Source organism: Mustela erminea, chromosome 7 (genome assembly GCF_009829155.1).
Source record: "Mustela erminea isolate mMusErm1 chromosome 7, mMusErm1.Pri, whole genome shotgun sequence".
Classification (NCBI taxonomy): domain Eukaryota; kingdom Metazoa; phylum Chordata; class Mammalia; order Carnivora; family Mustelidae; genus Mustela; species Mustela erminea.
Window position 1 is genome coordinate 109,260,470 of NC_045620.1, and position 26,321 is coordinate 109,286,790.

General features: G+C 43.7%; 1 protein-coding gene across 16 annotated transcripts in view; it reads left to right on the forward strand.

The window, feature by feature from the left end:
* The window catches only part of SLC8A1 (solute carrier family 8 member A1), a 379,615-nt gene that overhangs the window by 328,058 nt on the left and 25,236 nt on the right, over nucleotides 1-26,321 (forward strand). For all 16 annotated transcript variants that reach the window (XM_032352866.1, XM_032352871.1, XM_032352872.1 and 13 more), the window contains 2 exons: nucleotides 3,134-3,233; nucleotides 24,371-24,646. In XM_032352866.1, coding sequence (XP_032208757.1) covers nucleotides 3,134-3,233; nucleotides 24,371-24,646 — 376 coding nt within the window. The remainder of the gene's footprint in view (nucleotides 1-3,133; nucleotides 3,234-24,370; nucleotides 24,647-26,321) is intronic.

The following is a 26,321-nucleotide window of genomic DNA, read 5'->3' on the forward strand; positions in this document are numbered from 1 at the left end:
CTTCTTCCCACCCATCTTAGCTGCTCCCGGTGCTCCCTATCCCACCTTCCATCCCGCCTCACCCACACAGCCCTGACGTCTGACCCCAGGAGAGCCACTTTGACTTTGTAGTGGGACATGAAAGGGAACATCATCCTCTGGTTTTTCAGAACCACAAACCCAGATGGCAGATGTATTTTCCCCACTTATTTTTCAAAAACAGACTCTGCTTCTCTTTGCAAAACCAGAATGAGCATCCCAAAAGAGAGAAGCAGGCCAGGGACTTGGAAGCCTCGGTATTTTATCTGAGACGTTTCAGAACAGTGGCCTCTTCCTTTAGCTGGACCCATTAATTGTTTTTTAAAACTGATCCACAAAGTGAGGTGCCTGATAGGAGATAGGTAGAAAGAAAAACATCTTTTGCCATTACAGAGGAATTTTTAAAAAGATAAAAATGCAATGAAAATTCCCCCTTTGGGCTGCTGAAAAATCACTGTTTCTTTCACTCATTCCCATGGAAAGAAGGAGCAGGGGTAAAGACTGGGACCAGTGTTTTCTAGGCAGACTCCAACTATCAGAGCTCAGTTGTTGTTCGATCTAGAACCTGCCTTACTGCACACCTAAGACTGGCACACATACAGACACACACAGGTTCCCTGTGATCCCAGGGTACAGGTGATGCAGACTGTCTATTTCTATGGACCAGCCTGTCCAGACATATCCAACCTCACTCTTTCTCATGAACCTTCTTCACCTGGAACCAGAGCACCTGGTGCAAGCTTGTCCCCAACCCCACTCCACCTCCTAGGGCTCTCATGGGGGAAGAATTGTGTGTTCTTTCCCTTATGGGACAACCCTCAATCTTCTCCTACACCCTTGACTAAGAGGAGCCATCACAGAAACTTTCTGGCGGAAGCATTGAGTTGGGTATGGCAGGGCACACTCTCCCAGGCAGAAAAGCTTTCTTGGGTCCAAAGTTCTCTGTAGTAACAACTCCAGGGACCTGAACATTTGAAATTCCCGCCTTCTCTTCATATAAGTTCACTTGTTCAGGGTTCTTATCCTCCCAGAATAGCTTCCATAGACTGTTTCGTCCCACCTCCCGGAAGTTCATCAGTAGTTACTGTTAACACAAAAGGGAAATTGGGAGCATGTCCCTGAGGTGCCTCAAATATCAATTTTGATAATATGTCATTCTTTTAAGACTTTTTTTTTTCTAGACCAAAGCTGTTTTAAAGACCTTTTTTAAGACTCTCAGAACTGCTTGAAGACCCAAATCTGGGTGATACCTCCCTATATCCCACTTTGACTTTGCCCACTGAGTTCTTTACTAGGTTGTGACTAAGGGCTTGACTTTCCTAATACCCACTGGTGAGGATGAGGTTACACCGATCGTTTCCAGCTCTAGGGCAGTGAGAGTTGATCACTGGCACTTTATAATCTACCTTGGGTTTTTCATCCACATAAATTTTAACTTTCATTTATTTTAAAACTTCATTCTTTAGAGAGATTTCTTGAGGCAAGCCTGTGTGTTGAACTCTTAGAACAGCTTATCTCTTTCATTGTTTATCTGCCAGGTGATGGGATTCTCTGCCTTGGCATCAAAACGGAGAGGGCTCCTTTGGGGAGACCTGGGCCATGTTTCCATGACCTTTAGCAAAGATCAAGGTCATTTCTTGTAACATTCTACACAGCACTTTGAACTGACATCAGTCAGGATGCTCAGAGGGCTTGATGAAATGGGCCTGAGTCCAGAGAGAAAAGACATGCGTATCATGTGCTTCAAGTTACCGTGGCCAAGAGCAGTGACACTAGAGCTGTTATCAGGGACATTAGCAGTTCGAGACACGGGCCCGGGGTGGAAGGTCGCCACCCTGAGGAAACAGCAGAGCAAAGAACGATGTTGAAAATACAGAATGGGCCAGTTGGAGATGGGCCCTTCAGTGCTTATTATCATCTCTGCGTTCAGAGGACCCTTTTTGAACGAACCCACGTGACATTCTGATTGAGCCTTGGCCTCCCACAGAGGCTGCTTGGGTCCTGTTTTCCTGACTCCCAGTGAGCTGATAACTTTCTCTCTTCCCAAACCATAGTCCGTTCGGGTCCATTGCCTTTAGGCACGTACAGAGTTTGACCTCAGACAAATAATATGTGTTTTCTGCCTCTTTGCAATTAGTGGGAAATCGAGGATGCTCTGACAGTAAGTGTGGATGTGCGGTAGACTAGTCCGTGTGGTAGTTTCTCTGGGAGGAGTGGCCTCGTGCCCCGGAAGTGACCCTTCTCCCTCTAGTCGCTATGGTTTGTGGTAGCGCTTTGGGTGCACCTGCTTGCTTAGTTTTCCTGTGACCGTTTGGCTGTTCCTGTTGTTACCTTAACTGACATTTAGAAAGCTAGAGAGTGCTAATTGTATAAAATCAAGTGCTAAAAAAAAAAGTCTAAAGAGAAAATAAAGTCTAAAGAGAAAAGTAAAGCATGGGGAAATTCAGTGCGACGCCAGTGGCCATGGGCCCAAAACCCTATGAATTCACCTGTTCCTGTCTCGTCTTTTCTTGCCTGCAACAGAAGCAGAGTTAGAGTGAATTCTCTAACAGCTGCCAGGCTGACAACAGTCAGTAGCCAAAGAAAAATCTCTTTATTGATGATCATGCAGCAGCAGTCTTGGGGCTCTGCTATCTGGCGGCAGTTCATTGACAAACAAAAGTATAATAATAACAATTTTTAGTTCCATAATCTCTCCGCCAGTTGCCACGATTCAGAGAAATGCAAGGCTGGGCGGGTCATATAGTAATTCCTTTGCAAGCAGCATCCTACCGATGAAGCCAACAGAAAAGCAAGTCCAGGAAGCATTCAAGGGGAAGGGCATGGGGTTTTGCAACATCTGCTGTTATAACACTGAAGCCATTCTTCCCTGGCCATTAGGCAGTGAAGGAGGCTCGTATTTGCTATGAAGAGATTTCTATTTCAGAAGGGCTCCAAGCAAGGACTCTGCTTGTTTGCATTATCACGACAGTGTTTGATGTCAATACTGTCGTGTCGAGCCTAACATCCACCATCCTATGTGTAGCCCTGGGGTTTCAAAATCAATAAGGCCTTAGATTTCCCGTGGCCTTAACCAACTCAGCAGTTATTATCTTATTCTTTCCAACCTTTCTAGAGTACCGTGGACAAACTTATTAAGAAGACAAACTTAGCCCTTGTGGTTGGGACAAACAGCTGGAGAGAGCAGTTTATTGAAGCCATCACTGTCAGTGCTGGTGAGTGCCTTTTTCTGCATGCTATAAATTACAAGCGCCCAGCCTGTGCTTGCTTTTCCTACTGTGACCACTTGGTCTGTGTCAAAGCACCGGAGAACTTCCAGGGTAAAATGAAAAGAGAAATAGATGTATTTGTAGCACACCTGCACATTTCGGAGACTGATTTAGACTTTCTAGATGAAGCAAATGTCTTCAAACGTGGCATTCTTCTCCATCTGCATTGTGTCTTTCTTTCTGGAAATAGATGAGATAAATTTAAAGGCTTTTGTGCCTCTACTTCACAGATAGCCAATCACGGGGCTTTGTCTGGAAACTTCCCTGAGGGCAGGAGAAGTGGCCAAGTGAAGGTCACAAAGGCGGCAGGAAACTCCCAGGTGGGATTAGGGGACGTGAAGACCCTTCGGCACTCCCGTCCACTTTATACTCTCTTCAACAACATCTGACAAATAAGCATTTGCACGGTAGAATCACCTTCTGTTTCTTCCTCTACAAGCAAAGTGCAGAGTCTTATTTAGGAAAATCCTACAAAAATGAAGTTGTTTTGCAACTCAAGGAGTCAGAGACCCGAGGGAATTAAATATAGTAAGAAGCATCTTTTTCCTGGATTGTCAAGCCTTGTCCACTGTCTGAGTGATTTTTTAAAGACAGAGGAAAGTCCCTCTCCAAGATATATGGAAGCAACATGGTTATGGGCTCCCCCTGCCCCCTAGTTCTTCTGCTCCATCTCTCCTGGTTCTTTCTAACATTCTCCACAGGTTCATCTTCTACTGTTGCAGCTAATGAACAGAACTAGAATTTTTTAAATAGGGATTTCCACTGTAAAGTATGGAGGTAGCATCCCTGGTGGACGGTCCATGACTCCGAACACAACCCCCTCTTTCCAATCTGCCACAGGACAATGGGATGAATCTCTGAAGTGCTGCGGGAGCAGAGGGTGGTGAGATTTTCGTGCCTCTTTGCTATTAGTGTTGTTTATAATCACACTTTAGTTTCTTGAGATTGAGTGTACAAGGGAAATTTATGAACATTAAATGGTGGAAACTGCTTGGAGAACAGATTTGGAATTTACATGCAAATTCTACTTAGGGGAGGGGAAACCCCTTGTCTCCATCCCTCTGGACTGCCATTGCCAAATACCAGGGAGTGGGCGGTGATCACAACTCCAGAGGCTAGGAAAATCCAAGGTCAAGACACTGACAGATTTGGGGTCTGGCAAGAGCCCACTTTTTGGTTCATAGACAGCTGTCTTCTTACTGCATCCTCACACGGAGGAGTGAGCAAGAGAGCCCTCTGAGGTCTTTTTTATAAGGATACCAATCTCATCCATGGCGCTTTGTCTTCATGGCCTAATCACCTCCCAAGGGCACTACCTCCTAACACCATCATATTGGAGACTAGGTTTCGACATATGAATTTGGGGGCCAGGTGGGGCGGCAGGGGTGGGGAGCGCACAAACGGTCTGTAGCACTCCCTCATTATGGCTTATGTTTTTCTAGAAATCTAACATTAGTATCTGAGACGGGAGCTACACTCTGTATCTTCACAGAGACAAAAACGAAAAGGACAAAACCAGCTGGAATAAGAAACTGCTGAGGAGGCCAGCTGAAAACATTAAAAATAATAAAATTGTTTTATGAGCTTTGATATACCAGAATCAGAACATTAAAAACATTAAAAGCAACATAAACTTTAATGAACCATTCCCAGTGGTTCCCAGGTCTCCTTGGGCTGCAGATGTATGAGCGCTTACCTAATGGTCACGAGCCGGAGATCATTAATTCACGTTTCTATATGTCAATCGTTGTTCTTGGCGGAAGAGATACGACAGGCCACCCTACCCAAGTGGAGCGTACGTTCTGCTGAAAGGAGATAGCAAATAAGGCAGATAAGGGAAGAAAGTAGATGTATGAGATGTATGATGCAGATGTGTGAAAGTAGATGTAGCTTGTCGTGGAGAACAGCAGGAGACAAGGAGTGTGTGCAGCAGCTGCACTGGGCTGTGGCCGAGAAGACACCATCAACAGACACATTCACGATGCAGTTTGTTTTCTAGCAGTGGAATGGGTTTATGTGGCTTTACTCACCCATTCTTGTAACTCCCAGGGACCAGAGCAAACATTTTATGGCCACTCCTTGGCAGCAGCAACAGGGAGAGAGATGCTGCCAGACACAAGACCAAAGTTGTGATCTTGGTCAGAATAGGTGTCGAGTGAAACAATGAAAAAGATGCTAATACCCCCTTACTTGAAAGGGGCAGATTCGGGTTTGATGATACTTTCATGTATAATGTTGAATGAAATCCTCTCCAAATCGTGGGTGAGAGGTGTTATGATTATCCTTATCTTCTAGAATCTGAGCATCTGTGAGGCAGTATTAACTTTGGAACAGTACTCACAGACCCAGTCTACCAAAGACCAGTCCAATGGGCTCTCTGTTCCCTTAATAGAGAGAGAGGATTAAACTGAGGGAAATTGCTCCCCACCTCTGTCTCCTTGAGGGACGCCGGTCTTGTCCACCTCTCTGGTACCCCTGTTTCAGACCTCTCCGGGTGGGATAAGTTCCTGCCCAAATCCTTTGAAGTAATGTTAAAGGAAGGAAATGTAAAACCTCTCAAGTGTTCTTATTTGTCATGTGCTATGTTGTGTTTTATGTTTCTAAACGACTGCTTGGGAATGACACAAAATTGCTCAAAAATTGGCAGGCTGCTGGGTAAATTGACCTTATTTACAATTTTGAGACAAAATATCAGAAGAGCAAACCCATATTTTATGGGCACTAAATTATGTGAAGGACAGTTAGAGAGCTCAATATTTGTCATTATGATTAAATTTAAGTGTCTAAAGAATGTTAATATTCTTTAGTTGTTAAATGGACAATAAAATTTGTAAAGCAGCATTTATTGAAAACAGACTTTCATTGGATTTTAAGATTTCATGGTTAAAGAGTTGAGAATCAAAGCCATTTGCCTTATTAAAAATATTAAATTGCTTTTAAACAGCCCTACTGAGAGGTTTTTTCCTATGCAATTTTCTGTGCAAAATTGAGTCTATATATCTTGCTAAACAAAAATAATAATTTTGGAAATAGGATTTTGCTCCTGTGTCTCACTGATTATATTTAAATTAGTTTCAAGTTAAGCCCCCTGGCAGCCTTTTTGTTCCCTTGCTTTTCCTGAACTTCATAGCTCAGTATCTGGGCCTCTGATGACTGGTCTGTTTCTGGGAACCAAGTTTGTAGAATCTAACATTTGAAGAGTTCAAGGATTCATGAGACTCGAGAGATTAGGTGGGGATTCAACGGTCCTTTCCTGGAGGTTCTCCTTCTGTGGCCTCCAGAATGGAGTGCCAGGAGCGGCGGCCAGCAGCTGGTTAGGCAGCCGTCAGATGCTTGCATGGCCAGTCCAGTACCATCAGGTGCTTCTCAGATATGTCAGCAGATTCTGTGGGAAGTGAGGCTAGCATTCACTGTGTGTTTAGTTTGAATTGTCCCCAAGTCCTCCTTTGAAAAAAAAAAAAATTATTTATTTTAGAAGGGAGAGAAAGCATGCACATGCACATGCAGGAGCAGGGTGGGGGCAGAGGGAGAGAGATTCTCAAGCAGATTCCGCCCTGAGCAGAGCCCGATGCAGGGCTCCATCTCACGACCCTGAGATCATGACCTGAGCCAAAACCAAGAGTCAGATGATCAACCGACTGAGCACCCGGGCACCCCCTCCCCAACCACCCCACAAGTTCTCCTCCTTCCCAGTGTCTCCACCCAGGCAGAATGGAAGGATGGCCTTAAGAAATTGTTTACCAGTTGGGATGTAGAAGAGAAATGGATATGTCAAGGAACAGGACAAACATTAGCTGAGTAAAAAGAACCAGATGCCAACGTTGCCAGTACCATAACCACCATAGTATTGTTCCTCACAACAGTCTTGGGCTGTGGTGAGGTGAGGGAGAATGGTTGCAAGCCTGGCTCTGGAGTCAGTTGTGTGTTTGTGTCCCAGACCTCCAGAAACTCTCTGGGTGACTCAGGACGGATCACCTCCCCTCTCAATCTCTGCTTCCTCAAATGCAAAGCAGAGATAGCTTCTCCTCACCCATGGATTGCTGTAAGGATCAATCAAGGCAATTCCTATTTTCATGAGGGCTGTCTGTCCATTTAGATACCACAAATGGCTCTTTGGGAAGCCAATCTTGTTGAAGAATCTACAATAAAAGATAACCAAATTTTGTGCGAATAGAGTCAATTCAGCTTAATTACTAAAATGACTAAGTGACTAAATACACTGCTTTTCCCTTTTTTTATAGTGAGAGTCACACACACAGTTTATAGGTAAAAAACAGAGATTCAGAAAAACAACATAACTTGCTCAAAAGGAAAAGCTGGTCAACGGCAGCACAGGTCAGCCCAGGATTCTCTCCAGCATGAAGCACGCTCACCTGTCGTAGCTGGGGGCTGCGTACACACACGGACACACACGTAGGACACGCACATGCACACGTACTCTGATACACACAGACATGCATGTGAGCTTGCAAACACACATGAACACAGCGACGCACATACCCAGACATGTGTGCGCACACATGGACCCACACAACACACGTATGGAGACCCACACGTCATCTTATATAGCACGTTATCTTTAGTCGTTTGGACCATCGAGCCACAGCTTAAAATATGAGGGCTTTTTTCCTTGAATATTCATTCAGTCTCCCTTCACAGGTTCCCACAGAGAATACCAGCCAGCTCCCTAAAGAACAAAGCAAGCCTTTGTTTGCCTCCTGCATCCGTAGGCTTCTCCTGCCGAGTAATTTGTGTTATTCTTTAATGAAAGTCAACACACGGCCCTCTCTTTTCCCTCATCATTTTAGGGACCCAGCACTAAAGGTTTTTCTGAAATTCTTTTACTACTTCTGACATAGAGTTTGCCCACCTGACAGAGTATCTGTTGGCATTCTCACATTGAAGACGTCAAAGTGGAAAAAAAATTAAAAAATAAAAATAAAAGTCTTTTTGTGGTCTTGGTTCTGTCTCTGACCAACTGTAAAAAACCTTGACCAAGTATTTCACCTTCCTGAATTTTCATTTTAGCAACGGCAGAAGATAGGGTTGGACAAGATGGGTTCTAAGATCCCACCTGGGACTGAAATTTGAGAGTTCTCAGTGGGCCAGTATCGTTCTGCAGGATCCCTGATGACAGCCTGATTTGGGCACGGACATGCCTACTCTTCCCACCCACCCAGCTTGCTTCCCTTAGGTACTGAGCACCATAGGAGCATATGCTCCACATCTACTTGCCTAGAAGGAAAGGGATGAGAGGATAGTTTTCAAAGTGTAGCCTCAAAAAAACCAAAACCAAAACAAAACAAAAAAAAACCTAAGTGAGATGATGCTTCAAAAGTGCCTAATTTTTTTCTCCTTAATGGGAAATCAGGAATGCCTGCGAAATCCTTCACAGTAGAAGGCCAGACATTCAAGACTAGGCCAGACTGACAAAGGCAGCTGGCCTGTTCACACTCACCCTACTTCACGGGAGATCACAGCCAGAGACCGACCCCACACATGATGAGGGTGTGCTCTCCCGAGTCTAGAAAACCCGTGTGGAGGCTGGTTCAGTCTGGGGAATGGATGCTTCTTGTCATCAGCTCATCATCCACGCATGCAATGTGGAGAAATAAGTGCTATCAATTAAATTGAATTATTTAATAGCAAAAACTCTCAACTCGATGGTGCCCCAGACAATAATTCACTAGAAAATACTGTCAGCCTGAAGACTGACCTGCTCCAGGAGCCAAAATAATAAGTCATGAAAATGGTGACTCTAATGAGGTTCACGGGATTGCCATGTAACCGGGTCTGAGCAGGCATCTTTCCGGCATCTTCTCTATTACTGAACATCATTACGGAGGAGACACTCTTTGTCACTTAATGTGGTGACCTTGGGTCATTTGAAAATCCCATTTAAGCAGTGAGAAAAGGTGCCGCTGGGTCAGGTTTGGCACAGCCTCAGCGTAACTAGAAGACAGGGAAGGAAGGAAGGAAGGACGGACGGACGGACGGGCAAGCAAAGTGGAAGGAGAAGGTGCTAGAAGTTAGTAGGAGTTTTCATTTTGTCGTTTTTTGTGTGACTGTACAGATTTCTAACTATCCTTTATCTAAAAACCATAAGCTGACTTTTCCATTTCATGAACAAGGGTGCTATTTTCATGCTGGTTCAGTAAGTACAACAGCCTTAAAGAAAGTCTGTCAAAGACCTGTGTATGAAATTATGGCTCACGTTCTGCTCCAATCATGTTCTCATTTATTGACTGTCTTCTACGTGGCTAGTGTTCTATTTATATTATTTTTTATCCCTCACAGCTATGTCCTAAGGTAAGTTGTTGGGTTTTGTTTTTGTTTTTGTTTTTGTTTTTTTGGTTTGGTTTGGTTTCCTGACTTGATAACTCTGAGACCCAGGGTGCTTACAAGTACATGTTTAGTTAGAGTCACACAACTAGAAAGTGACCAGCTAGAATGGGAAGCCCCATCATTGTGAGTCCACAGCTGGTAAGCTTTTCGCGAAACCCTGGCTGTCCCTCCTACAATCTTAATTCAGGTCCTAAGTGGCCAGATTTCAAAGGCATTAATTCAGGAGAAAGGGACAACGCTGGTGAGTCCTTCACTCTCAGCTACACATGGTGAAGTTGACGGTTTGGAACTGAGAATGAAAGCACTGGACAGATGTGCAGAAGGACCAGAAGGAATGCAAATTGTAGAAAGTGGACAGGATCAGTCAACTACAAGGTTAAGCCCATCATGAGGAACCCAGAAGCGCTTCCAGATTCTTTTCATGATCTTGGAACTGTATTTGTATCTACTGCTAGAAGTCATGTCAGGTCTTCAGAAACAAAAAGAATCGCTGCCCGTCCTTTTTTGTTGTTGTTGAGCTCCTGCTGTTTCCTGGTGGTATGATTAGTTATTCAAGTAGGTCTTTCATGCTCTGGATCACTCACATGTTTGAACTAATAGGAATAGCAAGTATTTTAAACCCTAACAGGAGATGTGAACCCCACTGCTGTCATCCAACTTGGTTTTTGTTCCTTTTGCTAGTATACAGCTAAAATATTCACATTCATTGTACTAGAGAGCACATGTAACATGGGTGACAAAGCATTTCATGTAAAAATTATATGCTGGAATCTTCAGCTTCTCTGAAGACTTGAGTTCAAGGGGTCGAAGACCTAACAACTACTTGGTTAGCTCTAGACAAGTCCGCTCGCTTCCCATGTGAAACTGGGGGATTGGAACAGGTGACCTTTATCTCTGGAACATGGAAATACTAAAGAGTCCTCTGAAGAACCCTTCATTTTCAGCAATAAATGTCAACTTGCTTTCCCTAGTCCTGCTCCTTGAAATTTAGGGCTCTGACTTTAATCAAGTGGAATTTCTGCCCTACAGTACCTGTTAGATAAATTGGGTAATTACGCCAACTTGGCTAAAGCTCATTTAAGACATCTAATGCTTAAGACACACCGTCTGATGGTCACATTAACTAAATTCAGTAGCTGCTCTTCCTTGCTTTGAAGTAGTTATTAAGAAAGTAAAACTGCTTTAACACTTTTTCAGAGCCCTTTTCAAAACAGCCTTCACTGGATGATAATTTAGTTACAGTTTTAATTTTTATCTTTAAAATATAATATTTTTAAAAATATTTTTATTTGACAGACAGAGATCGCAAGTAGGCAGAGCAGCAGGCAGAGAGAGGGGGGGAAGCAGGATCCCTGCTAGGCAGAAAGCCTGATTCTGGGCTTGATCCCAGGACCCTGAGATCATGACCGGAGCCAAAGGCAAAGGCTTAACCCATTGAGCCACCCAAGTGCCCCTAAAATATAATATTTGAAAACTATAATTTTATCTTTCCTTAGAGCTAGAGTTCATGATGTCACTCTCTATAAAGAAAACATGATAAATTCCTACTGTAGTTAAAAGTTTTCCCCAGCAAATTATTTTTATCACTTCTGCATTTAGAAAATCATAAGTATATATGATAGCTTTGGCCATCAGAAAGTTTACTCGATTCTTTTTCCACAAGTGGTCAGAATTCACTCAATTCAGATGCCTGAAAGTGTCCTTTATTTCTGCTTTCGTCAGACATTTGTGTCCTGCTGTATCTTAAAGTACATTATGCTCTAGTAGTTGGTACATATCTGCTCAAGTCCTCTAAGAAGTATAAGAATCTAAATTAAAATCCTTTTTTGTTTTAAATAACAGCAAATCTGTGTGTGCTGTTAACCGTGATTCCCCAGCACTTAGGGCAGTGTTAGCAATGACCAGTATTTGTGGGAAAAGAATGAATGAATTTATGTGTCAGTCAATGTTTTTCAGTCCACACGTAACTGGATTAAAAGCCTGTTTTCACTATGTCATGCAGCTATGTCTGATCTAGAAGAAAATCTGTATAAATGCATACTCTCACACAGACATATGCCATGTTTCCAAAAAGTTCCAGACATGTGTAATTCACGTGTATAACCAATTCATATATAATACATACATATACACTAGCCATATAGATGCTCAGATGCATGTATTCGTACCCATAAAATACTATTTTTGTATGTGAAAACTGGATCTGCAAATATCTATTGAGCAGTGGCCTTGCCTATCTGTTTTCTTAGTGAAATCTTCCTGGTATTTAGCTGATAATCATGTTGCTAACAGAGAAGGAGGAGAAGCAGAAGGCATGAGGAGGAAAGGATTAGAGTATATTACAAAGAGACCACCACTGGGGGCTGTGCTGGTAGGGAGGCAAGGCAACACTAGAGTATAAACTCTCAAAGTGAAAACGTCAGTCATAGCAGGATACCATATTGATCAGGGAGCTTCAGCTCTGTTTCCAAAGGAAGCAGCCCGCGACACGGGGAGGTGGGAGTACAAAAGGCCGGGAGAACCCAACAATCCTCTTCTGGCCCTTGGATAGGCTTTAGCTGGCATTTCTGAAAAGATTATTGGCTTGTTGAGCTGTTTTCCTCTTAAATTGCTTATTACAAACTCTTGAGGAAAACACAGTCCCGAAGGGCTCCAGGATGATTCAGCCGCTCTTCTTTGTAAGCCTGGAGTCACGTCTGGGATGCGGCTTTTGTGGGGAGAGGCAGCCGCTCAGCTCTGCAAACAGTGAGCCCCACCGGATGCAGTAGCCCTTCTGCTGGCATCGCTGCTGCTCCCCAAACACAGTGTCAGTGGCTGCTTACAAATCAGTGCTGGAGGCATGGGGAGGGGGGATGCTTTCTGTCCCCGGGGGATCCCTTTGTATGCTGTTTTCAGTGGTGGAAACATGTTAGCCTAAACCAAAGAGGCGGAAGGAGGAAAAAACACAGCCACCCCCCACTGCACACACACACCCCAAAGGCAGAGGGGAGCCTCCTTCAGAGTGATTTGCAGCATTAATTCTTGCTGTTCACAGTCTGCTCTCTTGATAAAGACCTTGTCATTCTGATTCCTGCAACCAAGAGGCACTTATCTGAACCAACAGGCTTTGACACCACCCTCCTGACCCCTGATCCCATTCGTTCCCCTGCCTTGTGGTTGCCTGAACACGTCTGACTGGGGGTTGTGTCTTATGTCCTCTTAGAGCATCTTAGACCAGAATCTAGCGCAGAGCAAAGCAAGAGTTCAGTGATCAGCTCTTCCAACTTCCCCTTATTTTGATAAAGAAACTGAGAACCAGAGAGGGAAAGTGTGTTCTAAGGCCACACAGGACCTGTTTTAGAATTCTGGGTTCTTCCCAAGCTTTACGGCATCGCTCTCATTTTTCTTTTCCAGTTAGCATTTGTAGAACCAGCACCTTAGCACATATTCCATCCATGCCTGTCCCCTGATCTCAGCTAAGGACCTCTGAGCAAAGACCAAAACTTTCCTGAGCCAATGACTTAGCAGCATTGATGTGAATGGTCTCACCCTTGGTGGACAGGTTCCTGATCACACAAGCCTCACGGCCACCCTGTGCAGTAGGCATTCATGAACCTGTTTACAACATGGGGAAACAGAAACTGGGATTCAGACCCCAACCTACATGTTCTGATTCCAAGCTCAATCCTTCCATCTGTCACAGGTGTGCCTCCCAGAGTTTAATGCCTGTAAACCATAGGCTTATTCTTATTCTTCACATTATGCTCTTGCCTCAGGGCCTTTGCACAAGCTGCCCATCCCTACCCAGCCCCAACCCAATGAAGGCCTTCCCTCTGTGTGGATGTTCTCACCATTAAGGTCTCAGCTCACAAGTCACCTCTTCAGAGGAGTTTTTCAATCTCCCCCTTGCACGAGCACGCTACTTGACTTCACTGTCTTCATAGCCCATAGCAGTATCTGAAATCATCGTGCTTGTTCATTTGTTTTACTGGATTGCTGTCTCTCTCTCCTGGACAGAATGGAAGTTCTATGGAATGTTATCTGTCTGCATTTCCAATGCCTAAAACTGTGCCCGACACATAAATTATTACTAAATATTCACTGAAAAAAATAAACGGTACAAATAAAGCCATTCTTCCAGCCACTCCACTCCCTTTAAAGATTATGGCAGATACCGGTCCAGGTGAGGGGTTCAGCCTAGGCTTGCGGTACAAAACAGTGGCTTCAAATATTGTTAGACTTCCGACCTATAAACTTAATAACATTGTTGCATGCTTTAGCCAGCTAAGAAAAACAGACTGTAAACCTACAGATGAGAGTGAAAGAGACAGTTTTATGATGATTTGTATGGAAGAAAACCATCCCAACATCTCCATTTGAGGTTATTGTTTATGAGAGATTCAAAAGCTACTGGCAGACGGACTTGACGGTCAACCGTCTGCAGTAGCCAGCCCGCCCCCTAAGAAAAGCGTACATGAGCCATGAGGGAACGGAGATGCTCCGTCTGAACGAGCTAATCCTCTGTCCAAAGCAGACTGTACTACATATCAGCATATAACCTCTCTTAAAAAGCTCATTTATCTTTTCATCAGCACTAAGGAGTTAGTAATGGCTCCCCTCAGTTTCCAGGAGACAAAGCACACAGAGAATCTGTGAAGTGCCCAAGAACATGGAAATCGCTGAGGTCCCTTGGTTGTCAGCGGCCGGCCTCTTTACTAGGGGCGGAAATCACAACAGAGAGAAGGGAACCCAGGTGGGCATATGAGGGGTGCTGTGTCCCTGCCATCGCTCCGGATTGTGGAAACCAAAGCCATGATTAAAATCTTAAAGACTCAACTGACATTGCCACTTGGCCAGTACATCAACTCACAAACGTCATGGTCAGAACAAAGTCCCGTCAAGAGATCCTGAGGCCAGGAAGTCAGGCAAGGAGCAGGGGTACTGGGGGTGGGAAGCAGCTGCTGAAAAGCTAGATTCCTGCTGTAGGCTCTGCAGAGAGATAGAGGTTAGCCACCAGGATGAAAAGGATCCCACTTCTCAACGGAGCCAATATAAACCACCCATAGAGGATTTTGCCAAAGATGAAAGGAAAATCAGACTCCTGAGAAAGCAGAAACTAGAGCCATCCATTCATTCCCTGAAAGAGCATTCAGTGTTTTGCACGTGATCTATGCAGGGGAGCCTGGGTGGTTCAGTCGGTTAGGCGTCCGACTCTTGATTTCGGCTCAGGTCATGATCTCAGGGTCATGATCTCAGAGTTGTGGGATTGAGCCCCACATGGGGCTCCACAGTCAGGGGGCTGTCTTCTGGAGATCCTCTCTCTCCCTCTCTCTCTGCCCCTCCCTTATGCATGCTCTCTCTTGCTAAAATAAACACACCTTTTATAAAAATGATATATGCAGAGGATTATTTTAAGAAGGATCATTATTGGGGACACCTGGGTGGCACAGTCACTTGAGCATCTGACTCAGCTCATGATCTCAGGGTTGAGAGATCAAGCCCCGAATTTGGCTCCACGCTCAGCATGGGGTCTGCTTGATATTCTCTCTCTTCCTTTGCCCCTCCACCCCCCACCACACACATTTTCTGTCTCTCTCTTTCTCAAAAAAAAAAGGTGGGGGGGTGGTTATTTTCTAATTAAACTTTTCATAAAACAATGCCAAATGAGCTTAGATTTTTATCAGAACAGAGCTGGACAAACCACGGAGAATTTTTTCCTCCAGCAACAGTGGGTCAAGTAATTTTAGCGAAGTGGTGGGAAGAGTTGTAGCTCTCATAAGCACATCACTTAAACTCTTCGAGACTTGGTTTCACTTTTAAAATGGAGAAAGTAATACCTACTTGAGCAGGTTGTTGGAGGATGGAGATTAGGTGGGATGTATATATTTACACACGTGCATGAAGGTAGGCACTCGGGAAAGGAACGTGACCTCTTAGCTTAATCACAGCAGCAGCATCTTACGGGAATCTGGATGGGTCCCTGTGCTGCTCTGCTTGTGGGGCAGGTTTTGGTACACATCTAACCTTATATAAATTTCAGCGTTTTCCTAGAACATAACATTGAGCTGTTTGTTGAAAATTACAGGGTTATTGCTGCCCAAACAGTTCCTCCAAAGCTCCACTGCCTACACTCTAGGAGGCTAATTCAGATGCAGCTGCTGATATTTACAAAGTGTTATCAGAGCCCTCGGGCCGATCTTAGAACCTGGTGTGCTCACAAACCACCCACTGTAACTAAACCATCAAAACTAGCAGGAGGCATCTAGACTTGCTGAGTGTCAGTTCTCGTCGAAAGTTTATTTCTTAGGCACTCACGTCTGTGGAGAGCCTGCTTCCCTATTGTAGGAGCCTGGAATTCTTGTTAATCCTACAACCAATAATGGGTAAGAGTACACTGAACTTCAAGGTATTTAGCCTGATATGGAGTTATTTTACAAAAACAAAGCTTGGGGCAAAACCACATGAAATCCTAGTTACGTGAACCTAGGGTCATTTAGGAACACTCAGTTCACGTAGAGGAGCTCTTTAAGCAGAGAAAGAGGCAAGCTACACTGTCGGTTTTCAGCTTTAAACGGATTCGTTTTGCTAGAATCAAACTTACATGGAACTGGAACTCCTTCGTGGGTTGTTTTTCAATTTTGACACTGGCCACATTTGCTGAGAAATATTTCTGACACATTAGATATCTCTTGGGTCAACCATCCTAACAAGGTCCGTAATGGCCTGAGCTGGTGAGGATTCTGTTCATTCATCCAGGGGTTCATCTGTTTCAGACAAGGTGAGATGTTATTCACAGAGAGTGAATCACCTTCTTGTGTCCCTTCTCGCACTGTCGTGTATCCCAGGCCCCTCGTCCCCCAACGTATGGACTGAAACCAGCACTGATCCTATAGAGCAGAGCAGCCCGTACCATTCTCTGGCTTGGAACTGGGGGATGAGGATGATTAACAAGGCCTATGTAGGTGTCCTCTCCCTCCCAGAGCAGGCCAGCAGTCCAAGTTACAAATCTACAGCAGGCTTGAACTCACATTTTGTGCACAGTGGTGTTGCTATCCAATGCATTTATTTACCTTGGGACATAGAATTGGAGACCAGTCAAGTATCCAGGAGTAAACTACATACACTTAGATGTGGGCATACAGGCACACTGTATTCTAGACTCTGAGTGTCCACACCAATTCACATCCCCACTAGCTGGTGAAGAAGGACCTCTCAGCGTACCCCCAGGCTTGCTCGCAGGCCTCTGCCTGCAGGGACTAGAGCAGTAAGACTAGAGACCAACAGCGAGCCTCACACCCTCCCCAAGGACAACTAGCTTCTCAGGAACTTCTCCACGTTCCAAATACATTTCAAAGAAAGCTTTAAGAAGGAAAGTTCTTAGAAAGAGCTGGCATGATATCAATTACTGGTATTCTAATACCAGTTTTACTGTACTGAAAAGACAGTAAGGAGTCACTTATCTTAAAGAGAATACGCACAAGTTGAACATTGTATGGTTGCGGGGCACCTGGGTGGCACAATTGGTTAAGCATCCGGCTCTTTGTCTCAGCTTAGGTCATGATCTCAGGGTCATGAGATCAAGCCCCACATCAGGCTAGGTGCTCTGTGCACAGTCTACTTAAGACTCTGTCTCCCTCTCCCTCTGTTTCTCCTGTCCCCCGCCCAAATAAATAAATAAGTCTTAAAAAAAGAAAATTGTGTCCCCAGCAGTCAATTATACTAGTGTAAGAAATGGAAGACAGGAGCTAGAAATGGCATTGAAAGAGTTGTGGATTTACAGGTGTAAGTTATAGGTAGGGCTGTTTGTGAGGTGGCTACCGAAAGGCCAATGTGTACATTAATGAAAGGGAATAGTGTCCAGAATGCAAAAGGCAAAAGACCTTCCCCGATGCAGGTGAGTTAGGTGTCTCTTAAAGTTACACTCAGCGCCACACATCATATTCTATGATTCTATGACTTAGCGCTCAGAGGACCATGGCCAGCCTGCTGAAGGAATGTGGAGCAAGGATTGAGGTTGAAACGGGAGTAGCCAGCTTCAGCTGCCTGGAGGAATGGCATGCGGAGCAAGACTGGACCTTTTCCATTGGCCTGTGGTCCTATGGGGTCTGGGCAAATGAATAGAACCTAACAGCTAGAGCCACTAAAACTTGGGTTGTGAGATCGTGAACTCTCTAATAGCTAAGACTCTGAGGTTTGGCACAGGTGACCATTCGGTAGGCAGATTTTAAAGGAATGTAGAGAGTTGACCTTATCAAGCTCTGAAACCCTCCCAAAGCTTTAAGTCCAAGTATTTTCCAATACCCACATGTTTCATTTGATAAAAGCAAATGCCTGCATTCTTTTCTTCTGTGCTTTGACAATGCACAGATTTAGGAATCTGAGTAAATTGTGTTTTGAGATCTGTCTTGACGATGAATTATCTTGCAATATGGCTGGTGGAAAAATTGCTGATACCGTCTACTTTTCATAAGAGAATATATACGTAAGTACTTCCCAACTATTAGGTTAGAGGAAAATGTTTACAGCTCTTCTCCAAAATCCAGAACAAGAGGTAAATTCTTGTTTGGGGATGAATCTTTGTGTTACTGAATTTAGTGGCAAATAGAAACTGTTATGAGTGGGAAGAGATGAATAAATGTTTTCTCACTAGAAATAAGAAAGAAGCACATAGAAGGGGAAATGGAGAGAAAAGTTTTTAGATCCCTGAGTGAGCAAGACAGGGTTTAACTCAAGCCCTCATGTATCAGATGGGGGTAGAAAGGGAGGGAGAGACACTAGAAAGCAAGAGAACAAAAAATTCAATCAAATCACAGTTTGTCTTGTTTCCTCTTAAAATGAGGAGGGGTGCATTTACAGATTGCTAAGGCTTCTTTTATCTTAAACATCTATAATGCTATCAGAAGCTTTGAAAGCAAAGAGAAATGGAAATCTACAACTGAAAAGAAGAAATCTTCTTGTAATTACTTTGTATCAGGTTGCAAAAAAAAAAAAAAAAAGCAATAGCTATGGAGGAGAAAGCCCATTCAATCAAGTAAGCTTGTTAATTTGTTTGAAGGCAACAAATCTTTGTGCTCAGAAACTAAAGAGACACAAAATCAAATCAACCACACTTGGAAAAAAAAAAAAAAGGAATAGTATTTCATAAAGAAATTAGGCCCAAAACAATATGTGTTGAATGGAGAAAACCAGTGTGGTGATCTAGCTTCACTAGCTTCACAGTTAACTGATTTGTACATTACATGGGGCTGTTGAGTAACACTTGCTGGGCTCAGATCATATGGATAACAGTGTGACCGGCAGATGTCATTCTATATCCATCTGTCATACTCCTGGAAAGCATCTGATCATTCTCATTATTTCCTTAGTTGGAGGATACTCTTATAAAATAAAAAATGGACTAATCATAGGTAAATACCTAAAAATAATTGAAAGCCAGACCCTTCCTTAGGTTCATAGCAGCATGCTCTTCCCCAAACTGCCTTCCCCAATGTAGTCCAGTTTCCCAAATTCTAGAGTGAAGAGCTAGATATAAACCAGGGTGTTTGATTCAAAAACGACATGGTTGACCTTTGACAGTTAGAAATGGAAACAAGAACTTGTTCTACTCAAGTAGAGATTGCAAAATGGTCACAACCATGATGCCCTCCATTTGTTTATTCTTTTCTGTGTTTAGTTGGTCCCCAAGGTCTTGAGAAAGATCATAATATGGCTGACTCTACTAAAAATGTATCCTATCTAGAAAATAAATTACAAAACAAACATGGTGCATCAGTATTTTCAAAGTCCTAAAAAAGGCAACATTTTATCTGTATAGCACTAGGCATTAAGAGTATTCTCAAATGCAACTTTGAATCAAGATGTGAATGATGTTATGCTCAACTTGCATCAACAAGACATCATGTGTAACAAAATGTTCCCTGGGCTGTTAGGCCAAATCCCAACTCAGTCACTTACCAACTCTGTGATTATTTTAGAAAGTCACATAAACTCTCCGAACTTTAGGTTTTTCCTATGCACAATGAGATTCATAATGCTTACCTTGCAGCATTATTGTAAGGATTAAATAAGATCAGGTATGTGAAAAAGTTTAGTGCCTATCGCTTAGGAAACACCCTGTTGTGCTCCTCCCTCCGTTCCTTTCTCCCTTTCTTTTCTTAAAATCAAGCAGCTTGGGGAAGCAGTGGTGATGATGACTCATTCAAACAGAATATAGATTCTGTGAAATCAGGATACTCAGATCACATTGATTTGCTGTCTGCCTTCTGACAAGTAACAGTGATGGACTACGGCACAGATGTCTGTAAGGGGTTCACAGTTTTACAAAAGACTTTCACATGTCCTCTTCTGGTCCTCACAATAGCTCTCTAATGTGGAAGTTAGGAAACTCAGTTGACAGATGAGGAGCTGAGGTTCAGGAAGTTCAAGTCCCGCTCCCAGACAAGCTCTGAGAACTAGAAATTGTGGTAAGTCTTCTGACCTAAGTGTCCACTGCACCCCAGTGGTCTCTTTCGCCGACTGTCAAAGCGCTCCCTGAAGGGAAACCCTGAGCACCTCTGCAGGGACACGCACCAACACCTGGTCTACATTAGATGCTCAGTTACCTGCAGGTGTCCAGCCCTGGGTTCCCTGTCATGATCACTTGTGCTGATGCTGATTTTGTTCTCATGTTCCAGGGTGGGGTCCACCCAAGTTCTGTTAGGTCAGCAGTTGAAGAGATGCATTCTCTTCTGTTTTAATGATTTGGCTACTTTTGTAGTTATATTTAGGAAGTCCAACCTGTCTCAAGGAAACCATTTGAAGGGCCATGGGAAGGATTAATCGAATGCAGCTTGTTATCTTTCCATTAGGGGAATCCATAAAGCTGAAAAGAAGGATTCTGAGATAAGAAGATCCTTCGCTTAGGATCCTATAAAAGGAAACTGCCCCCGCCCCCCAAACTGCCTGCTCCTTTACTAATGCAGAGGAGGGACTTGAAAGTATTACATGGCCTCCAGTAAGCCTGGGCGGGCGCACATACTGGCAGATTACTCTCTTTGCCATCACATAAAAGATGCTCCAGGTGTTTCATTTTTAATTTTCCACTGTTCTTTGCAAGGACCAAACTTTTAAGTACAGCCCTGGTGGTGGTGGATGGACATCCTACTTCTTTTTCCCTCTCCAAGACAACGTAATTGTGCATCGTACAGGGCAGTCTGCAGTCATTTTTAATATTTAAAGGGCATCTGAGTTGGAGATTAAAATTTATGAAGAACAGTGTGATCCCAGGGAAGAGGATAGGAAGCCATTTCTACTTTCAAATGTAATAAAACAGATGGACGTCCCATTCCAGACATAAGTGCTACAATATTTCAGATACCTTGTGATACTGGAAACCTACCGAAGGAAATTTGTCTCTCTGCCCCTTTTGGTGCGTGCGTGTGCGTGTGCATGTACACTCATGTGCGCACGCATATACACACACACTTATTTTGCATTGCACACATATAGATCATGAAGATAATTCCAGAGGGCAAGATTCAATTTTGTTTCTAAAAGCCTAGACTATAACCTCAGGACCCAGCATGTTGACTAACCAATTAAGTAATAACAAGGAAACACGGTAGAATACTAAGTGGAAGACAATAACGCTAACTACCATGCTCATCATTATCTTGAAATACCCTCACTTGGAAGAGAAGATCTAACTATTCCCTTGTGCATCTCTCATGGGAAAGGTGTTATTATTTCCATCTTGAAGACAAATATAATGTCTACTCTCGATTTATAAGTGTCATTTCTTCTGAGAAGCTTCACTATTTGCTTTCTGGCTAATCTTCATACTATGAGTCTCAGCCCAAATTAAGTAATTTTGTAGAATTAGAGGCAGAATGATCTGTTTCCATAAGTGATTAAAATTCAGTGTTTCCCAAATTGTTTTAATCATATACCCTATGTAGTTACAAAATGTCCAAAAATATGGAATATAGGAACTTATAAGGATCATATACAAAGTGAATATAGCCATAAAGTCTAGTGCTTTCCCTGAGTTTTTGTAGGGTGTGAGCAACTCTTCCCTCTTTGGGATGCCGAGATAATTTAGCCCAGAACATGTGCTTTTATCTAAAATTATCTTTTGCTTTCAGGCAAGATATTAGAAATATGTAACCATATAGCATGGCACTATAGGAAGCAGTGATTAAAAGGGAAGTAGAGGCACATTAAAATTTTAAGGGTTTATTTGAGCAAATATATATTCAAATCAGGCAAATTCCAGCCTACGTGGTTTAGGGACACTGCCAACCGGAGGGAGGGGAAAGGCTTTTGAGGAGCAGAGGCGGAAGTAAAGCAAGGAAATTATTTGATTGGCTGTAGCTTAAGTGGTTGCCTTACTTGAGCCTGGGTGGCTCTTGGGTTGGTTGCTCTAAAACTGTTTCCTCGGATACAAGTGTATTGACTGAAATTCACAATGGCTTTGGTTGTGATTTGCCTTCATAGATCACCCAGGCATCAGAGCCACCTCTGTTGCAAGGCCACCATCAGTCACTTTAACATGGTCAACAATGCTGTCTTACTCTAGTGAGTCATACACTTTCCTACTAGCTGGCCTGACGTGCGTTCCTGCCTTCCGGAGTCTCCAAAGGTCACTCTGTTCATCTGCTGGGGGCTTCCTCCCAACACTTCGCTGGAGACGGTGCAAAACCTGAAAGGGGAAACTGTTTTCTCCACAGATCCCCAGAGTTTGCTTGCATAATAATTCTGACCACGTGCTCACGGAAGAGCGAGCCATGGCCTCGTCTCTCTTCCTGTGACATGACCAGTGACAAACGGAGACATTCCTCTTTTCCTGTTTTGCGAGAGGCACGGTTTCCTCCAAGGTCCTATGCCCTAAGGGTTTTCCCAGTAATGATGTGTACCAGAAGGCCTCACCACCGAGTGCCTCACAGAGAACTCACGTATTTGCTCCTTGCTGGTAATCTCAGGTCACACAGTCAGCTGGGAAGTCTGACAGCCTCACCTGCTGCCAACGGCATCAGTTGGACAAAGGAAAGTAGGTCCCTGTTGACAAGGTTTGGGGCCGAGGGGGAGGTGAACAAAGTCCTCGAGGGCTGGGGACGCCTGGGTGGCTCAGTGGGTTAAGCCTCTGCCTTTGGCTCAGGTCATGATCCCAGGGTCCTGGGATCGAGCCCCGAATCGGGACCTACTCAGTGGGGAGCCTGCTTCCCTTCCTCTCTCTCTGCCTGCCTCTCTGCCTACTTGTGATCTCTGTAAAATAAATTTTAAAAAATTAAAAAAAAAAAAAAGACCTTGAGGGATTCTTTCCAAAATGGCACAAAACACGTGAATTTATGTTTGCCACCACTCTGAGAAGAGCTGACATTCAGTATCCCAATTTTAAAATAATGTGAGTGGGGATTATATCCCATTATAAATGAAGTCTCTGTTTTAGAATATTGCTATTGATTTCCTGGTTCCTTTAAGTAGTAAGCTTGGTGCATTTCTTTATGCACCAATTATATGATGTAATTGGCAGAACTGGGTTGTGTGTACATGTATATATATTATATAATTAGGGAGTTCTATAAAGTCAGCAGAGGTTCCTGCGTGCATTAATTCATTTAACAAGCCCTTAGCCAGCTTATCCCACATGTTGGAGATGGGACAGAACACTAGGGACACAAAAATGAACGAATTCCTGCCCTTGCTGGGCTCACAGTTAACTGGGGAGGAAAGGGTTTGGGTGACTAGTCTAGAGAGAGGTTGGTTCTCAAGAATCACCTATGCCACTTCCCCTCTACTCTAACCCAATTCCTCCAGTTTCTGATTCAGTGTAGCCAGGAATTTGCTTTTCCAACAAGTTCCCTGGTGAGGCTGATACTTCTGGTCCAGGGACCATAGTCTGAGAACCACGGATCTAGTGTCCCAAGTGTCAGAAGGCCAGGTAGGGAAGCTCTAAGGAGGAATTTCCAGCTCTGGTGGGAGGACAAAGGGGTTGTCTGAGGTTTCACAAAGGAAGTGAGTTTTTTTTTTTTTTAAAGATTTTATTTATTTATTCTTCAGAGGGAGAGCGAGAGCGTGTTTTAAAGGATCAGTGGAGAGGGAGAAGCGGGGAGGGATTAGGACATGCCAAACACATTTGGTTCTAAAAGGCAAAAGTAGGAGAGAGTACTTATAGTTTGAAAAAAGTGCAGATAATTTCCATTGGCTCAGATGAGGTTTGAGTTTGAAGTAATTGCAAGAGATGAAGCTGAAGACATATGTGGGGCCCGGGGCTATGACTGAGGGCCTGTCGAACACGGTCCTGTAGCTGAGTATTTAACCATGAATCCACAGAGCCTGGCTCCAAGCTGGAACAACCTTGGTTAGGAGAACTCATGTCATCATTCTCTTTTATCAAAAGAGGGTTCTTTCTGACCCTGGCACAGGGCTTCCCAGTGTTTTGGAAGAAATCCTGTTCATGTCCCTGAAATGATAACCTTCACTGGAGGGGACGGGACTGTCAAAAGGATGTGTTGATTGCATACAACCAGAACTGGGTGGGGGCTTAAGTTTCTGCCATTGACCCATCAGCCACAGTGATGGGGTACGTCAGTAGCTTCATAATTCATTGGTTAATTATGATTGACTCTGAGCTTATGATTGAACCCTAAGCTTCAATGACCTCTAATGGCCTCCTGCTTACTCAGAGGGGAGGGATGACAAGGTCTAGGAAGGCGGGGGTTGGAGAAAGGAAGACCGCACTGAGCCCGGATTGCGATGGTATGTGCTTCTCCTCCCTCTAGGGGAAGACGATGACGACGACGAATGTGGGGAGGAGAAGCTGCCCTCCTGTTTCGACTACGTGATGCATTTTCTGACCGTGTTCTGGAAGGTCCTCTTCGCCTTCGTGCCCCCTACAGAATACTGGAACGGCTGGGCCTGTTTCATTGTCTCCATCCTCATGATCGGCCTCCTGACGGCGTTCATCGGAGACCTGGCTTCCCACTTCGGATGCACCATTGGCCTGAAAGATTCTGTGACTGCAGTGGTGTTCGTCGCGCTCGGCACCTCGGTACCAGGTAGAGAATACGTTTCGTGTATGATTTCCCCCAGACGGGGCAGCCCATTCACCTTCTTGACCTTTTCTTTCTCACAGTTTCAAGGACTGTGATAACAAACAGGCCTAGAAAAGGCAAGAGCCCAGGGGTATAAATACTGTCCCCGCTAGAAGACTGTCACGGCAGTTTTCAAGGTTAGAAGGCTGGTCAGTTTCATCGTGATGACAGGAAAGCAGTCCCAGAGGGACTGCCTAGAGAGCACAGACTGGTTTGACGGCAAGATCGATAGATCAGCTCCCCGTTACAGTTAGCACTTTCAAAAACACAAAATTATGAGTCATCCTGAAGCACAAGGTCTGTCTTTTATAGAGTTACTAACATTGGGTCATTTCCATGAAACTGTATTGGTTGGGTAACTGAGATAAATACATCCTGAAGACCTGATACCATATTTTCCTGACCCAAAAGTTAATGTAAATTAAAAAAAAAAAAAATAGACGTTGATCAGGACAGAGCAAAAGTAATCCCAGCCAAACCAAACAGGCCAAGTACACATTTTGTGGATGTCTTTTTGTGCATTCCTTACAAGCTAAAGTCTTCTAACAGTCTACAACCGTAGCTCATTATATTTGCCCAGACTTCTAAGAAATCATCCTCCCAAACATGAACTTGACAGCAGTAATTTTCAAATTTCGGTGAGCATCAGAATTACCTGGGAACTTGTTTAAAAAAGGGCATCTTAACAATCCATAAACATAGTTGTTTTAATTGCATTTATTTAGGATTTATTTTCATTTCTGTCCGTGTTTTGTAGTCAGGAATGCTTTGTATCACATCTTTTGATAGATTTATTTCTAAGTATTTGAGGACTTTGGGTGCTACTATGATTGCCTATGTTATGTGTCATTTTTTATTTATTTGTTGGAATACAATTAAATTTTATAGATAATCATTGTACCCAGTGACCTTATTAAAGTCATTTATTAATTAAAAACCCACCATCAACCTTTGGAGTCAGAAGGTCTAGAGGAAGGGCCCAGACATGTGTGTTTTAAGCTCACAGGTGATTCTGGTGCACATCAGAGCCTACTGTCACCAAAGTTCTAGTTGACATCCTGACAGACATCCAGGTAACCCTCGCTTTTGGTTTTGATGCTGAAAACAAGTGCACTTGAAATCACATATTTATCTCTTTGCTGGAATTTACTAATTGTTCTTCTGCACTCAGATATTTATCACGTAAGTGTCTCTGAGCCTTTCTTTACTTGTAAAATAGGGATAACCATACTGAACTTGCAGAGTCGTGACAAGGACTGGAGAAAACACCTATAAATGATGCATCTAGTAAAGCACTTAAAAAGTAGAAGGAGTTGGATTAAAACAACAGCTTTTGGTATTATTTATGAATTGCTGAGGGTGATCTGACCAGTGTAGATCTGATACTTGATCCTTGAGTAACCAGAAGGAACCTGTCCAGATGTAGAGTGGTGAGCCACCGCCCCTGGTGTTATCCAACTGATCCACCAAGGGGGAGTCCTTCTCAAGAGTCCTGACAAGGTTCTGGTGTCAGTGAGTTAACGGAGGACTCAGGGGACCTAGGGGGTCCTCGTACGACTGCCTTAGTGAGTAGAACCATGCGAAGTCTTCCAGTTGACTGCTGATCTCTCAACACCAGCTGTTTCTAGCAGTTTCCAAT